The sequence below is a fragment of the Papaver somniferum genome, chromosome 3, assembly GCF_003573695.1.
Source record: "Papaver somniferum cultivar HN1 chromosome 3, ASM357369v1, whole genome shotgun sequence".
NCBI lineage: Eukaryota > Viridiplantae > Streptophyta > Magnoliopsida > Ranunculales > Papaveraceae > Papaver > Papaver somniferum.
In genome coordinates, this window is record NC_039360.1 from 7,558,188 (window position 1) to 7,576,960 (window position 18,773).

The following is an 18,773-nucleotide window of genomic DNA, read 5'->3' on the forward strand; positions in this document are numbered from 1 at the left end:
AGGTCCAACTTTTCGAGTCATAAGTATTGCATAGTTGCACCGAGTAAGCTTTTACCAGCGCACACGGTTACTTGCGTCTATTCTCAAGGTTTTATATTTCTATTTATTTTAGGATTGGTTTTAGTTATCGGTTATCAAGTGGAAGTTTTTCGAACTTCAAGGATAGGTTAGTAAGTTTTTTTCTTGTAACTAAAATTCTATATATAAGATTCATTTGTAATCCAAGAAATCCAAAAAACTATCAAATGAAAGGAATTATGATTAGAGTTTTTTAATCTGAATTGAAACTCGATTACGCTCATAGTAATCATCAGGATCCTGGTTTCCCTCGGAATAAACCATTATCGTTTCTGTAGAGATCACGTTATGTTAAGTACATAACAAATGGTATCTAGAGCAGGTAATACAAGATCTTTATGGTTTAGTTAATTGCCTGATTATCCATTTTAAATTGGAAAAAAAGGAAAGGAATTTTAGTTTGAAGATTTATATATATATCTTGTTTATTTTTGCCAAGAGTTTCTATTAAAATTTTGGATTTCCTAAAAATTCGATGTGGTTTGTTCGGTGAAAAACAAGGAGTATATTTTATCTATATTTTCTCCAACCAAATACTAGTGATTCTTTTTTAATTATTGGATAAAGAGTATTTTTATAAGAAACCAGCTGGTGGAAGACTAGCAAGTTGAGATCCAATAGCGTACCATCAGTTAAAAACAAGGAGTATATTTTATCTAGATTTTCTCCAACCAAATACTAGATAGTGATTTTTTTTTCTTCCAATTATTGGATAAAGATTATTTTTACAAGAAACCGGTTGGAAGACTAGCAAGCTGAGCTCCAACAACGTACTACTACATTAGTTGAACAGGTTATCATGCTAGCCTACCAGCGAGTCTCATGAGGAACCAACCAAAGGAGCTGAAGCACATAGGGAGTCTTATTATGTCACAAGGGGGACAAGCTAACTACTACCTTCCATGTGAAATTCTACAAATTTGCTCCATCTAGAACTATAATTTGGGACCTCCTGGAGCGCATCAAACTTTTGAAGAACTGGGATGACCAGCTAAGCTTTCTACCCTTCTTATTTCATTATTGAATTTTTGACATTTTATTACATAGAAGTACCTTGTTCCATCAAAATAAAATATTCGTCTTCTGAGCACAACATTATCTTCAACCAAATCTTTTGAAGAATAATTTTTTTGATAGGATTTGTATTGCTAGTGGACAATAATGTTGCACCAAATGGTTCTGAAGAGCTTTCTTAGTGGTGCATCAATACTCAACTAACATCAAGAATGTGTTCAATGGTGTCAAGCAAAGGGCCATACTATGGAAAGCAAGAATTTCAGCGTACGGGAGGTTGTTATCCAACACAATTTTTCGATATTTTTGAAAAAAAGTTGGATATCACAAGAACATGAATTAAAGGTTTGCCAACCTTTAATATTTCTGATTCTTACAATATTATTGAAGAACCAATTGACAAGGAAATTTCCAATCTTGCTCCTCTTATTGTCCTGCATGCCATACATCTCTAGCATACCCAAATGGAACTTATGTTATTTTCAATTTTAGTGTGCAAGAACTATTTGGTCCAAAAGAATTTCGGAGTGACACCTATGTTGGACGATTTCCTAGACAACTTGGAACCTTATTTTCGATCGATTCATTTTCAACAAAATATGGAGTTGCAGCCTTGAGAACAAATTTCGACAACAAGAGGGGCGCAGTTATATGCCTAATCTGCATATGTTTGGAGTATCGGTTAGAATTTTTCATTTTAATTATTAACTTGATGACTAACTTGATCGATTCAAAATCCAAACTAAATTTGGGTACGCAGCCTATGCTAGCCAGTTTAAGCATTGACTTATAAGTTTACGGTTCCAAGTCTACCACGCAAAATATTCAATCACACAAAGAAAGCACAAGAATAAACTATGTTCACTTTATCAGTTTTTCCGTTAAGCTTATATAGACCCAAAGTCCTATAACTCTTGCCTAGAAAATCACTGCCTAGTTACAACAATTTTTCCAGATTCAATCAAAATTTTAAATCATTTACCATCTACAACAGAACAAGATACAAGATTCTTGCATATGCTCGGAACATGAAAACCTCATTCAATGTGAGAATATTACAGATATGATCTCTTGCTCGACCTTTTCCTTTTATGCAACCTCTGTCGCAGATGAGCTACTCATAAATAGTTTCTTGACATCCCTTATCCTCTGATATGAGTGAACATGTCTATGTTTCAGCAAACATTCTTGTTGGCTCCAGAGTCCACCTACTGGTCTCTCACATTGGTTATTAAAATAACTTCCGACATCATGCCACTGAAATCATTCTAGTTTGTTTCAACTAAATTACTGCCAATAATTTAATGCCATGTTGCCAGGAATTTTACAAACATAACAATCACCCTTAATTAAAGTAATGTCGGATTCAGTTTTACGAAACATACCTTTATTACGAAGACTACTCTTAGAGTTGTTTGATGTTCTCGCCTTTGTCAGCTTTAGAAGACTTGTGTTCATCCACATGCGCCTGGTAGCCATGTCCCTTTTCAATTTCATGTCACAATCCTCGTTTATACTCTGACCACGGACACGGTAATTTTCCAATCACCTAATACACCACATCTCACAAACCTTAGTTCCGAATCGGAAAATAAGATATGAGTTTTGAAGATAACATCTAGATCTACAAACTTTGTTTTGAATCACCATTTCAAAAGAAAACTCATGGTTACCCCTTTAAGAGTAATTTAGTCAACAACAAATTTTTGCTCGTCATAATTTTTCAGAAAAGTTTCTCTGTTTTGTAAAATATCAAAAAATACTTTTACAACTCCAAAAATTCTGAAATTTTGTGTGGGTTACTATCAAGATGTCTACTACATTCGATCAAAAGGGTTCATCGAAATTCCTTCCAGGTTAAGAGAAAAATTCGAAACTCTACAACCGACAAAAAATTCGTTTTTTGTATTTCACTCCACAAGTAACATTCATGATTATTACAAATTATAAGGTCTTAAGATTATTGGGTGCAATAATCAAAAGTTATTGATACTTAGTTCCTTTATAATGGAAGTGATCGATTTGACGAAATGGACGAGCTTCTCATATCTCCACAACAACAACAAGGCAAAATTTTGGGAAAACAGAGTGAGTCACGTGTTCAACACGCTTCCCTTAAGACATTAGCGCCCGGATACACTTAAGAGTGATGCTATAGCCCTCACAGGACGAGTATCTCCAGGATAAAATACCCTACTACACCTACTACTAGCATATGCAGTAGATGCTCAACTTGAGTTTGGCAACTCCGAAAAAACCCTTAAGGAATATCGCGAACGCATAAGAAAACAATATAAATATTTTCCCTTGGGGGTCCCTCTAAAATATAGAGAAACCACTTTCCCATAAATTTAACAAAAATAGTGTATTTTTTTATATAATTGACAAATACAACTTAGGAAGAGGAACTCCCCGATGTGGGACTAAAAGGTTTATATAATCTTTTAAAACTACTAAAAAATGGAAACTCCACAATGTGGGACTAATAAGTTTCATCCACAAACAAAACAATAAATTAATTTTATTTAATAAAACCTTAAAATAATAATTAATAAATATTATTTCCAACAATAGTTGCGATTTTTACAAAGTAAGTTGATTTTAACGAATGAAAATTGCGATTATCACTAAATTGTGAAAATTAGAGTTTTCAATAAGGGGTGATAATTACGATTTTTCATGAAAGGCAACCGATTCCAATATGTGAAAATTACGATTATCATTTTCAGTAATCCAGTGAAAACCGTGATTTTCACAAAATGCATATTGTTCCAACATGTAAAAGTTATAATTTCGCCTCATGTTATTATGAGTGAAAATTGAATTTTTCATTAAATGGTGAAAGTTAAAATTTTCACTAATAGATGAAAACGGAAATTTCTAAGTAGTTACGTCTTGGGGATACGGATCCTCTGTGCCTAAAATTGTCTGTTCCTCTGTCCTATCCTACCACAGAATGCCATGTGTCTTTAGAATTGACACAGTATCTAACTCCGTTATCCTTTTCTTTCTTGTATAAACGTTTTTACTTGTTCTTCTTCTCCCTCTCATCCCCCTGATATTGCTACAGACTACGGTGGCGTTTCCACAGACTACGGTGGCGTTTCCAAATCGTATAAGACAATTTCATGCTAATTAACTCAAACTCATTCTATCTAAAATCGATGAATACCTATTTCTGAAATTGATATGATCAGGGAATAAACATCTAATGTACCCATCAAAAAAAAAACCTAATTTTTCAGAATTATTATTATGATTTACGTAACCCCCATCAAATTTTAAAAGGATTTAATAGATAGATCACTCAAATTAATTAAAAAACAAAATAAGTTTATATTTTAATCTTTGTGATGAGCAACTTCGATTTTTTTTATAATTGATTCTCTCCAATGACCATATTATATGGGAAAGAAGAATAAAACACCTCCGACACTTGACATGATATCACCAGGTTCTTGTTTAAAGCATTTGAATATCACGGTCATGGATCTAATCTGCATCTGATTTATGGATACCATGAAAACCCAAATTTCAGGTTTTCATTCTTGTTTCCAGGTACTACAAAAATTAAATATCCGTCGGGAATCTATTAAAGATTACAAAAAAAGTATGGATTTGGTTAATCCAATTTTGGATTTCTTCGAAGAACAATTTAAAGATGAAGAAGCAATATGGACACTCCAATTGATTTGTTTCCTCGTATAATTGTCTAGCGGCGTTACGGGTAGAAGTTAGAATAAGACATGTGTCGCCCGGTGATAGGATGGCACAGAGGAACAGTCGATTTTGGGCACAGAGGATCCGCAGCCACGTCTTGGTGATGGTTAGTACTATAGAACTGAGTTATTTTAGGGAGGTCAGACGGGTTAATTTGAGGAGTTATTCTAGGTAGGTGGAAGGAGTTAATTTAGGGATTAACAAAATTTCAAAGGAGTTAATTTAGTGAGGTCAACGGAGAATTTTTTTAGTCAAATGAGTTAATTTAGTGTTTATCATTTTTCCACAACCGATTTTTTTTCTTTTTTACTTATTTATTGATTTATTTTGAAAGTAGGTGGAATTTATTTTGGTAGGATAAAAGGTTGATTTTGTAATTTAAGTCCTATTGTAAATAATTATGGGTTCCCCATATGTAGATATTTAATGATGGATTTGGAATATAAAGAAAAAAACAAAAATGAGCTAGAAAAAAAATCCCCCTATTCAAAATGCAGTATACCTAAAAAGGCATAATTTGCTCACAGTATGAGAGTAGATAAGGCACACTTTTCACCAACTCATTTGGACGCCTTCAACACATCTGTATCTGCTTGCAAACGAATAACGATTTTCCGGGATCATGGTTTTTTTTGGGGACCATGATCCTACTAGGCCACCTACCCTACAATGTTAAGGGATGTCCTAAAATCAGATGAGATTACTAATTTAGTCCTTATCCTAATTAAATTAACTCTAACCTAATAACTACATCTAACTTAATCAGAAAGAAAAATCTAAATATAATTCTAATCTAACCTAGCCGCACAAAAAAAAAACAGTTTTGAGGAACTGTTCTCCTCTTCTTCTTTCCTCTTCCCCCATTTCAACATCATCTTCATCGATTAATCGTCGATTCATAAAATTTTCATCGTCGATTAATCAATCGACTATAAGAATGGTTCTTCGAAAGAAAACCAATAGACTCCCAGGAACAGATCCTCCATTAGGACATCTAGCAAATCAGCCAAGTGATTTTGAGATTCATAAAGAAGTGGAAGAGCCAAGTGAATCCATAATCCAATATAATAGACGCAGTAAGAAGCCTGATTCTGCCATGGGACCGATTCGCAGGTATTTTCCAACAAACCCATACTTTTAATTTGATTTTGATTCGTTTAATTGAATAAACATCATCAAAATAGGGTTTGAATGGGAGTTACAGTGCGCTGTTCGGTTAGGACGAATTTCTAGAAAACCCTAGTTTGTTAACCGAACTTTCTGAAAGGAAGAACACGAAGAACAATTCGGTTTTATAGGATTCAAAACCGGGTCACCGAACTGCCAGTTCGGTTAGTTCGCAAAAAAGCCTACAACTTTTTTCTAACCGAACTTCACCAATTTTGCAACAATTTTTTTCCACTTGTAACCGAACTGTGCAATTTTGCCCGCTATTTTGAGTTTTTGTGTAACCGAACTGAGCTATCTTGTTCGGTTGGTTCGCATAATATTCTAAAACTATTTAGTAACCGAACTTTACCAAAAAAAAAAAAACAAATTTCAATATAACCGAACTATGCTATTTTTTCCTATATGTTGAGTTTCAATTTAACCGAACTTGAGCCCTGAGCCCAGGTGAAAATTTGCCCTATATATTGAGTTTCCCAAAATAATAAAAAAATAATAATGGATGTTTAGGAGCCTTGAGACCAGGTGAAAATTTTCACTTGACGACACAAAATAAACTGCCTCCTCAAAATTTAGCTTTTCTTTTAATTGTTAGTCAGAACAGTAGTTTTCTACAGACCGAGAAAACAGACCATGTAAAAACCGTCTCTCGTATCATTTTTTTTGTGGGTGCCGCCCCTCGGGAGACGTGCAGGAATGGGCTGCGAGGGACGATTTTTTTTTGTGTGGTTTTTCTCTCGGTATGCTGAGACTTTTTGTAGTCAGAAATAGGGGTGAGCATGGGCCGATATGGACCGTTTTTTACCTCATCCGCATCCAATCCAATTTACCACGGATTTCAAATTTGGCATCCGCATCCAATCCAACATCCAACGGGTTTACATCCAATGGATGCACGGATGATCCAATGGATTTGTGTTAGTTAAAATTTATAATGAAAAAATAAACCAATATAGATGACTTCTTATAGAACCTACACATTTTATATAATTATATAAATATAGAAGTGCCAAGGACAACACTCCAAGCAAACACCTTAAAAATTCCAAACTATCTATATATTTTCTAGAAACTATATATAAGTGTCCTTAATCTAGCGGATATGAATGTCCAACTGATATTCAAAGTTGCATCGGGACCCAATCTATAATCCGTTGGATTTCAAAAATCTCATCCGCATCCAACTCATTAGTGAACGGTTCGGACATCCATCCGCAAAAATACGATTGGTCCTGATTAAATCCACATATTACGGATAAAATGCTCACCCCTCATAAAGGTGAAAACCCAGTTTACCGCTGGGATTCTTTCGGATAAATAATTTTTATCATATTTTTTGTTTTTTCATCTAAAAACACCCGATCACACATTATTCCTCATGATGCTTGCCAAATCATTCACTCATTTCCTCTCTACTCCATTTTGAATGCACCATCCCATAGGGGCCATGGCCCATGTTCTAAACATGTGAGGATTTAGTGATCTGGCAAAACTAACGGCGAAGATTTCTAAGTGGGTAAATGTATGGGAAAGCAATATTCACATTTTCAACTGTACAAAAGCACTGCTTTGCATATGAACATTCACTATATATACTCTAATAGCTACTAAGAAAGAAAAGAAAACCCTGGGAAACCATTATTCACATTTTCTGAGGGATGGCAATTTGGGTTGCTAGGATTCTGATGAATATGGAGGATTTCTTCTTCACATATGTAACAGTTCAGTAGAAAAGTTTGGAACATGAGGCCCCGCAGCAGCCATACCAGAAGCTTTGCCTTCATTAATGTGCAGCGGCTTAATATCCCTGCTTCGCATGTACGTCAAAAACTGCCCAGGAAGTTCTTCTAAAAGAGATTGAACAACAGAGAGCTGATTACCTGTTCATGAGATCAACCAAATATTAATATATTACTTGCCTGCAATAGACGGACTTTTACAATGTTAGGACATAACTTAAGCTATCTCAAGTTATTTAACACTCACCCTGAACTTCACGCATAGGCACAAACTGTACAATATCTCGCGTTGCTAACTGTCCAGTGCTGCTTTGTAAGCGGTTGCCATTGTCAGCATCCAGTATCTGCCAAACATATACAAGTATGAGAATCCTGAGAATCAAACTGCAATCCGCATATGAATATATTAGAAGAAATAGAAAGTAACATCTTTGTCTCATGTAAACTTGAGAACTGGCAGTTAGTTAGAGCGATTGGTTGGAAATTTATTTGTTACCTCCATATCTTTAAAGTCGTCGCCACCGACACCAATGATAAGAATTGACAAGGGTAAATCTGAAGCTCTAACCAAAGAATCTATGGTTTCTTGAAGATCAGTAACCACACCATCCTAGATAGTAAAGCAATTCATGATCAGCTGAGAAAAGAATAAAGTGGAACAAAAACTGATTCAACAAAAATATTCTCCAACTTACTGTGATGATGAGCAAGACAAAGTACTTTGTCTGGTTACGCAAGGATTCGCCAGCAATTTGTGCAGCTCTGTTTATCACATTCCCGAACAAAGTAGGACCATGCAGACTAAAGTTCCGTAAGGCACTTGAATAGGCAGTCATGATTCCGTTTACTCCTTCAACCTGCAATGAAAATGTCAAAACATGATCAATAAAAAACATGAAAAGATGAAGGGTAACAGGTAAGTAACATGTTGGAACACAAAAAAAAATTCTTTTACTAAATACTTCTGACATAAATAAAAGGCATGAGCTCGAACTAAATAAGAGAAATCCATTGGACATTTGGTAGCTGAAGTTACCTCAGGATCACCACGGCTTCCATTCAGGTTAAAGCAATGAGATACAACATCATTAGCTGGCCTTCCACCAAAACCCCATGCAGGAAAACGCTTATCAGAATCATAGAACTGTATGACCTCTCCAACTTCATATATAGCCTGTACAACATTCATTGAGCCATTATAAAAACGTATTGCAAGGAGCAACGACTGTGGAAAAGTTTGAAAAATATTTGATTTAGTTAAGAATATGACACAGTTGATTCAAGTGATGTATGGTTAACCTGCTGGTAGGCATTCAATCGACCTGATGGATCAATATAATGCAAAGACGTTGGACTATGAGGATCTCCATTTGACGCTACAATAAGAGATCAATCAAGTTTGTAAGCTAACTACAGTAAGAACGCTAAATAATCAGACTTTTGTCTTCTAAAACAATTGAAAAGGCTGGCTTACCTGTAAAATCAACGGCAACCATAAAGTTAAGCTCAAATCCACTAGAAATGTAGTCCAAAAAACTATACTGTGTTTTCTGGATAAACTTATCCACAAATAGTTGTCCCTTCAGCTTCTGCAGAAGGAAAAATTGAATGAGAGCGAATTTTGGACATGAAACCCTGTCCCAGAAGCGGTTGAAGTTTTAGTATCGAACATATTTATACAACTATATATGTACCTTTATATTGCCCTTCCTAGAAGATTGTATATGTAAATTTTCTCCAACTTTTCCAACGTGAAGTTTTTCAAGCTCGTCGACTGATTTCTGAACTTTTCTGATGTAATAGAAGTATTTTTAGAGTTAGAATTCTCTATTGCCAGATTAAGATGAAAATAGGTATAAACTTAAAGAGAGAGGAGTTTCATTACTGGTACGCACCCTATTTGTTCATGGTTCCCGCTGCTGTTGAAATCAAAACACTCTATCACTAAAGGAGTGTCCTGCAGCAAGTAACAAAATAGCGTATGTAAGACTGTAGTTGGAACAATGTGGCACTAATAACGTAAGAAGATAAGAAAATTGCTACAGAACTTGCCTTGCTCCCGAATTGCTGTGATGTCAAACACACTGGTCTCCAAGTTGGATTCAAATTGTTATCCACCACTTCTGTTTTAGATATCGCGATATTTACACCTTCAGCAATTCTAGATATTCGTAAGAAAGCGTCCTGCAGCGTAACAGGAGGGAGTCAGATTAGGAGCTATTAAATATATGGATGACAAATATAATAAAATTTGTGGGACAGATCAATCTTTCTTTAAATAATACGTACACTTTTAGAAAATAGATCCTTGTTATCCAACTTGGAACAGCGGAATACCATCTCAACAGCTTGCCTTGAAGTAATTGTTTCCTCCGCAAAAACAGTAAGCATGCCTTGATTTCTCATGACCCCTTGCCTATTTCTTACTGTAAGTTTAAGTGTCAAACTCTTGTTCTGTTTCGTAACTATCTGTCGAAATTAAAAAGACAAAATAAGTACAGATAGTCACATTTAAATGACTTTCACCATTACTGATGAGATCCTAGCTAGTATATCCTTCTTCTTATTCTTTTGGCTGAGACCTCGATCAAATAGTGGAAACGGGACTTCTTATGTGCAGTTTGTATCCATGGATACAGTACAGCAACAAGACTATTACCATAAAAGAATTCATTTATCTATTGACAAGATTGTTAAAACCCAACTAGATTACCTCTGACAGAGCACAAGTAGCCTCTCCTAGGAAGTCTTGCTCATCCAATTTCAACGTCTGTAAGATTTCAAAGACAAAGAGATTTAACTATCTTCAATTTTTAAAGGAAACTAGTACAGTAGTACATGTGATAGGAGAAGAACAATATGTAAGATATATATACCTTGATAGGCATTTTATGGTATTTGGTATCGATGTCATACACACGGAACCTGAAACAAGTAGTACGCAAAGAGTATAAATATATGACTGTATCTTAGAGAAGAAAATTCATCTAGATGACAAACGGTCACTTACACCAATGGCTGAACAATCTCAAACTGATAAACAGTGGAAACCTTTGTTATCCAAACCGGATCCAGTGAATTCATTATTACTTCTGTACGGCCAATTTCCTCAAGCATTCCATCACTTCTCTTTGCATACACTATGGCCATGGGGTCACTCTACAGTAAAAGTGGATCGAGTAACAGATTACACAATGTACATACAGCAGAGGAAGCAGAACTATTTTCAAAACTTAGTTATAAAACGGCAAACTGAGTATAAAACTCGTGCCGTAAAATATAAGAGAAGTGGACTGAAACCCATACCTTTGAAAACAGATCCATATCAATTAACTGCTTGGCAGACAACGATAGCTGCAATACAAGTTTTAATGAAATTACTATGTTGCTAGTTGAAAATTAACAAAACTGAATAAATAACGACATATAAAACCGCAGCCGACTGTTCAAATTTGGAACAGTGACGCATAGTATTATATTGCATGCAACTTAGAACATAGTCCCAACTCATCAATTTGTATAAGCTTTCAGTTGACTTGGTAAAACAATCATTCTACGTTGCTACAAAGAACATGATATTGGGAAGGAATTTGCTACATACACAACCAAGTGTACACCGAGAGGGGATCCAACGGCAGAAAGGTCACCCTCTCTGCATTGGGATAGGGGTGGGCAGAAGTGAGACCCACCCCTCCCTCACACGGTGCATACCCTTCGTCGTGTATATATCATTTTCGTATTGGGAAACAAAATTATAGAAAGCAAAAAGCCTCGTAACCCCAATAAGCCAACAAAAACACGACCACGAGCAAATCACATTGAATCATCAAAGGCAAAGCCACTTGATAGAACAAGCCGTCTGTGATCCAACTACAGGCAACTGAATCATGTTCTTAATAACTTGTCCCACCACTATGTTTATTTCTTTCGTTACTTTCATCCATACCAGTATCATGTTTAGTCAATATGCACACATATTTGGGGGTCGTTAACTTCTAACTGCAATGTTCCTCTAATCCAAGCTCTCAATCCCATTCATTCACATATTCCAGTCTAGAATCTAGATGTCATGTTCTGACCTTAAACAATCCATATCAATATCAATTAGGTTCCCGTTGTCAATAGATTCACTCAAACAATTTACCATTAGGTTAACTCAAACTTTAAACACTCCAGAATATCAAACAATTTGTTTCCGCCAATTAGATTAGTTATGAATTTTCAAAGTAAAATTAGGGTTTCTTAATTTTGTTTGTCCAAAAGATAAAATACACTATTATGAGTACCTGGAGATGAGTAAAGAGTCCTTGGCAACCATGAGAAGTATAAAAATAGTCAATTGCATCGTTAGTCGTCGTTGCTGTGGAAGAAGTAGGGCCTGTTTTGGTACCACCCACTGCTTGTTGTCCCCCTCTTACGTCTGATAAACACCCACCCATCTCTTCTTTCTCTTAAAAATTCTTGAATCAATCAAAAAAAAAAATTGAACTTCTGAATTTTTTTAAAGAATTTTACTGTTTGATTCAATGTGTGTAATATCTACAGTGTGTAGATCGTAAACTCTGGTTGGTGTTTTATTTGTTTTCGAATGGCCTAATTTTGAAGCGGACTAGGAAATAGCCCACAAACCTGACGAAACTTGTGAGCGCCTTAATTTTACACCGAAGACGAAATAACCCCAAACAGCTTTCCACGGAAGACGAAATAACCAGCGGTTATTTAAAAATATAAGGAAACTGCGGATATCAGAAATAGAAATAAAAAAGCTTCGGAACTGACTTTTGACTTTTTAACTTAATTAAATCGAAAAGTAACTTCTACCCGAACACTCTCTGATAATTTTTCGAATCCTGTTGTAGTACTGCGACTAAATTTATGTAAAACTTAGATCCCAATATTATTTCGCCTCGACAAGAAATCTGGATCGCTATATATAGCTGTGGAAAAGATAAGGAAACTTTCTTAAGAGTTTCATATGATAGAAAAGAAGAGCAACATATTTTATGTACCGGGTCTTCGCTTAAAGAAGAGCGTTATGACCGCCCCTAAAAGTTTGGAGCTCCTTTAAATTATTTTACTCATAGACCCCAATTTGGGTGATGATGAAAATAACTGATCACGTCATTGCAAAAATGTTTGATTTCGTTCTCATAGTACATAAGCATATTTTCAGAAAGGGCCCAAGACCCCAGTCGTTGTGGATATTAACTAGTCAAGTCAATCACTTTAAATTTACGCTTTTCACAACAATTTTCTCTTCTCCTTTTATTTCCTGGTTTGATTGGGGTATACTCAAATTAATTGGGATACCAATTTTAAATCCATGCAAAGTAGTGTGTTAAGGGGTGTCTAAAGGATGCTAAAAGGCCAAATTATCCTAACTATTTTCAACCAAATTTAAACCCTGCCGACTAATAGTAGTCGGCAGCTTCCTAGGTTTGAGTATCATGCCGACTTTTCATCTCTGAAATTAGCATTTACAGGGTCGGCAAGGTATTCATCATTATACCTTGCCGACTAATCATGCATTTGTAACACCTTTCTCTGTATTGCAAAAATCCTATAATCGGCAGGGTATTTTTTTTGTCGACCTTGCCGACTATAAGTTAGCCAGCAAGGTAAGAAATCAAGATGTCGACTAGTGAAGTATTTACAACAGTCTCCAGCGTGTCAAAAAAAAAAGGGGTCGGCATCTTCTTCATTCGACGACCTTGTCGGCTAAAGTATAGTCGGCATCTTCTTCTTTCGATAACCTTGCCGGCCAAAGTACAGTCGACATCTTCTTCATTCGTCGACCTTGCCGACTTTTCATGGTTTAAGAACTGAAAGTGTTGATTTCTTTTATAATTTTGAGTATGATTTCATATATCAGCTTTGCAATCCCCTTTGTAGAGGTATTTGGGTAGCATGCTTTCATTTCCGTTGCAAAAAAATTTTTCAAAACAAATTTTTTCATCAAAAATCTTCCCACATGAGTTCAATCAAAAACAAAATTTCATAACTTAAATTCATAAGTTTTAATCTAAACTCAATTAATTAACCTAATCAGATTTTTTTAGTGTTAATTAAACAAGGATATATTAGCCAATAGAAAATACAAGGTTAAGGGGTATCCTATTTTACTTCAAAATGACCCAAATTTTGTCTCATTAGGTATACCCCAATTAATCTGGGTATAACCCAATCTCGCCAGGTTTTATTTCTCCTTTTTTTTCCCGAAGGAAAAGATAATTAATAGTATGGGTAGAGGTGTAAATTGGGTTGTGCCTGCACGAGCACAGCCCATCCCAGCACGTTAAAATTTGAGCACATCACAGCCCAACACGTGACTTAGCCCAGCACGACACAACATGTTAGTTCATGGGACGGGCTGGGTTTGACTAATCGGCAAAGTAGCCCAGCATAGCACGCGGCACGGATAAGCACGTGGCACGGCACAACACAACACGTTGAGAAAGCACGTCATAATATGTATAAAATACTACACAACATGGCACAATACATCATATTTTGTGTATATTTCACATGAGAACCTTTATTCTAGTCAATTACTGACATTTTATTATTGTTATATTGAATATTCGGAAAACATTTATATTAAAAAATATAAAATAAATGTGCCCGACACAACACGGCACATCACGTTAATTTTTCTGGCATAACCCAGCACAACACGCCTTCTAACACGGCATAACACGACACAGCACGACACGTCATAGTCTCCGACACGGCACAGCACAGCACAACACGACACATAACACGTTAAACACGTGATTTCGTGGGTTATACTGTGCCGAGACGTTTTACACCTATGGGTACATCATTTCCGTGTACGTTAAATTTGAGTGCAACTAATTCTACTCATACCAAGGGCCGGAGCCAAGTTTTGTGGAATGGGTGAGCCACTTACCGATTGGTGCAATCGAGGGGGTGCAAAATGAGTGAAAATGACAGAAATTGAATAAAATTAGTCGAAATTGGTCTTAACAGTCAACTGGGATGGGTGTGTAAGCTCGCTCCGTCCCAGCAGAAAGTATAAGCACATCATTTGTGATTCTGACGAAGGCATAGAGGGACAAATGGGGTCTACATGCCCTCTTGCTTTTGATGTTTTTCTGTTTTGACACTTTCCGCAAGCTAAGAGCCCTCTAGCTTTTGATGTTTCCATAAGAAAAATGTTGGTGTTTGGCCGATTTACACCGGCTATGGTGGCAAATAGGAAGTTGAATTTGTTTCAGGGGTCAAAAATGTGGAGCTAGACAAAGTTTTAATCTTTAGAACGGAAATCTAAAGGTAAATAACACCGCTTAATTGGGTACCCAAAAAAAAATAATTAAGGGCCTCACATTACAGGATAAAAAAAAGTCACCCAAATCTAAACTTGGTTACCCCTTATCCAAAAGAATTTTTAATGACTAAACTACCCCCAAGTGATTAGTATTAATAATTAGTTAAGTTAAGTTAATTAGTTGGTTAGGTTAAAATTAGATTTAAGAATTAAAATTTGGGGGGAGGGGAAGTTGTGTTTTTTGTGTGTTGTGAAGAAGAAGAGGAGTTTTGGGGGGGAAAACTTAGGGTTTTTAGAAATGAGTGATTCAAGTGGAGGAAATGATGTTGGTGAAGGTTCAAATAACAAACATGATTGTATTGATGGTAAGATTATCTTATATTCTCCTATGGATTGGATATATGATGAAGATATGTTAGTAGAGGAAGCCTTGAATAATGGTGCAAATGAAGATCCTATTGCTCAAAATGAAGGAACCAACCCTCAAAATGAAGAACCCGAAGATCAAAACAATCAGGTAAACATCTTATACTCTTCGATTTGTCTGTTTGTTGCTCCAAGTGGTCGAATCATCCACACTATGGAACAACTCAGTGTAAGAGTCGTTATTGTCGGGGGTGTACACCCAAACGACTCTATAGAGTCGTCATTTTATTAAAACCACCAATGACGACGCAAACCTGCAACTTTTCCCGGTTATGAAAAATCGTCAGGGTGGTGTGATAAACATTGATGACTCCATCTAGCTAGGTCACTTAGAGTCGTTACTTTATTTTATTTAAAGAGAGTTTTTGGTTTTAAAAGAAAATGAAATACAATAGATAATAATGGTGCACTTATACACTTAACCATAAATATTGTAATTATAGGTAGTGCCTTCCAAGATACAGTAGCATTCATCGAACTCAAACTTTTTCCCACGAAGAGTCTCATATCGGGCATACGCCTTCCTCAACTGAAAAAGCAAAATAAAAATAATATACTCAATTCTTTTTTGAAAGCTTCACATTCTACGAATATCTCCTCGAACCGTTCCTTGACGAGTTTCATATACCTTGAGTTACAATTTCCGTCTAACGCCAAAAAAACGATGAATACACGGTTCCACCAAGCATCGGATGTTTGATCAATGTCTATTCCAAGATCTTCAAAGTGGTCTTTGAGTGTCACCAAGCTCTCACAATGAGGCAATTCTCTTCAGAAGTGTAGGGATCAGTCATGGTGTTTCCTCTTCTTTTTCCTCTAGGATGATAAATAAATGAGAATGAATGTGAAGGTTGAGAATTATGGTTTGGGTGAAGAAGGGGTGAGATATGGGTCTCTATTTATAGAAATTAACGACCCAACAGTCATTTTTTTGAATTTTTAACCGTTGCTCGACTCAACCACATTGGTTGAAGTAATGACTGCATCTAGAGTCGTCATGTGTGATATATATAACCTAACGACCCTAGAAGAAAAACTGAACAAAATGGTGTATATTTGTATGTGAAGAGTCGTCACCACTCGTATAGGGTCGTCAGTGTTTACCACATTGGTTGAATTCAAATTCTACAATAAATACTTATGGAGTCGTTTGGGTATATAGTTAAACAATGACGACCCTGTTGTATACACGGAGTCGTCATTTGTGTATGTTTATACCTAAACGACTCTAATACTATGTCCACAAAATAGAGTAGGATTCGTTAATAGGTTAACTTCACAATGACGACTCTAATACTATGTCCACGAAATACATGAGAGTCGCCATAGGGTATATCATTATACATTGACGACTCTTGTTGGGAATTATTTGCTTTCGAACTCGTGAACAACTTTTTATTGAATCGATAAAAGGATACACATTACAAAATTTAGAAGGAAACGAAATAACAGTTCACTACATCACGCTTCAACACTTAAACATATAGGGTGAATGACCATGTACTCTCTCCCAAGAGACGATAGCAGTCTTCGTGCGAAAACATCTTACCGTACTTAAATTCGTATTGGTGGCGACCCAAAGAGTACTGGAAAAACAATATATTTATAAGTTAGACTTGTTTAATAAAAAAAAACCAAAGAAATAATTTTTGATGGAAGGCCTTTTGATTGACAAACTTACTCTATCCATTTGAGATTCGTTGGGAAGAGCGTCGGCCCGAGCTTTCAATTCGTCTTTCAGGACTACGCAATCTGAAAAAAATCGGGGGTCTAACAACCACACCCAATATTTCGTTTAGGCAATCTGTATGGATAAACTCCAATATATTTCCAAGAGAATCAACTAGATAGTCAGACTCAATCAAGGAAAATACATCCAAGAGTTATATCTCAATTTCTCAAATCAATATGCAATCGAACAGATAGAAATCTATGAGCAGGATTAATATGAGAAATAACTTGGATGGTACCAAAGACCAATATCCAAGTGTCAATCAATTTAAATCAACAACCAAAGGTTGGATTATCTAATTGATTGAAATACGCACAACCTGTGATATTTCAATTATATAAAAATATAATGCGGAAAATAAATAACACGAACACCAGAAATTTTGTTAATGAGGAAACTGCAAATGCAGAAAAACCCCGGGACTTAGTCCAGATTTGAACACGACAATGTATTAAGCCTCCACAGACTCTAGCCTACTACCAATTAACTCATTCTACGACCCAAAGTCGAAGACTTGATAAACAAATCTGACTCACACAGAAAAGTCTATTGAATAGATAAATTTGTCTCCCACAAAAATACCTACGAGTTTTGTTTTGTCTTTTGATAAATCAAAGTGAACATGAACCAATTGATACACCGAACTTATATTCCCGAAGAACAACTTAGTAATATCAATCACCTAACAATAATCTTAATCGTATGGAAGCGACACAAGATATTGTGGAATCACAAACGATGAGAAGAAGATGTTTGTGACTACTTTTTATCTTACCTATCGGATATTAAACCTCGAGCAAATCTTAGAGAAGATAATACTCAATAAGATATAACAAAGTAAGATCAGAACACGCAACTACAGAGAAAATAGTTGGGTCTGGCTTCAGAACCCCAATGAAGTCTTTAAGTCGTTAACCTATAATGGTTTTAGGAAAAACCTAGGTTAAAGGAGAATCGGCTCTAGTCGCAACTAATATCACACATGAGGCGTGGGGATTATATTTCCCAGTTGCTAGTGTTCTCCCTTATATAGTCTTCAAATCAGGGTTTGCAATCAATGATACCTTGGTAACAAAGCATTCAATATTCACCATTAGATGAAAACCTGACTAGAGTCAAGCTAATATCTTTCAAACGTTAGATCGAACTTATCTTGTTATACACAAATGAAATGTGACTTTATTTAGGTATGAGTAACCGCACCTAAACGTGTGAACATAGTTGGCTCAACAATAGTTAACCGAAGTTAGCCATATGATCACTCTCATATCAACATTGTTCATCTTAATCACAACTAGTTCAAATGAATCAAATGAAACTAGTTATAGATTTTTTCAAATGTTTATATTCTCATGGAAGTATACAAGACACAATTGAAGCAAAATCGATTTTGATTCACTTGAATCAATTTATGAACATTATAGCCACGGTTTGCAAAAGATTGCACTCCTTAATATATAAATTTATTAATTCATGAACAAACCGATTTTAGAACTTAACCCACTCAATTATGCAAATGGGTACACATACCTATGTGGACATACATAGTTTGGGTTCGCAAGTATGCGAACGGGTATGCATACTAAGTTCCCGGACTTTCAACTAAACC

General features: G+C 35.7%; 1 protein-coding gene across 1 annotated transcript; it reads right to left on the bottom strand.

Annotated features, from left to right (window-relative positions):
- Positions 1 to 7,416: 7,416 nt before the first annotated feature.
- On the bottom strand, positions 7,417 to 12,307 carry LOC113360892 (protein BONZAI 3-like). Its single transcript, XM_026604321.1, has 16 exons — positions 12,005 to 12,307; positions 11,025 to 11,072; positions 10,729 to 10,877; positions 10,595 to 10,643; positions 10,432 to 10,488; positions 10,008 to 10,187; positions 9,771 to 9,902; positions 9,614 to 9,675; positions 9,413 to 9,509; positions 9,193 to 9,307; positions 9,018 to 9,094; positions 8,755 to 8,892; positions 8,414 to 8,575; positions 8,215 to 8,328; positions 7,966 to 8,062; positions 7,417 to 7,859 (listed from the first exon to the last, which is right to left on the bottom strand). Exons 1-16 carry the CDS (start codon positions 12,155 to 12,157, stop codon positions 7,687 to 7,689), a joined length of 1,803 nt encoding a protein of 600 aa, XP_026460106.1. The 5' UTR covers positions 12,158 to 12,307; the 3' UTR covers positions 7,417 to 7,686.
- Positions 12,308 to 18,773: the final 6,466 nt, after the last annotated feature.

Excerpts from the sequence above, each read along its gene's own strand:
- LOC113360892 (XM_026604321.1), bottom strand. The coding sequence starts at position 12,157 with ATGGGTGGGTGTTTATCAGACGTAAGAGGGGGACAACAAGCAGTGGGT. Across the intron at positions 11,073-12,004 it reads GACTCTTTACTCATCTCCAG|CTATCGTTGTCTGCCAAGCA; the intron begins GTACTCATAATA and ends CTTGTATTGCAG. Across the intron at positions 7,860-7,965 it reads GCCTATGCGTGAAGTTCAGG|GTAATCAGCTCTCTGTTGTT; the intron begins GTGAGTGTTAAA and ends TCTCATGAACAG.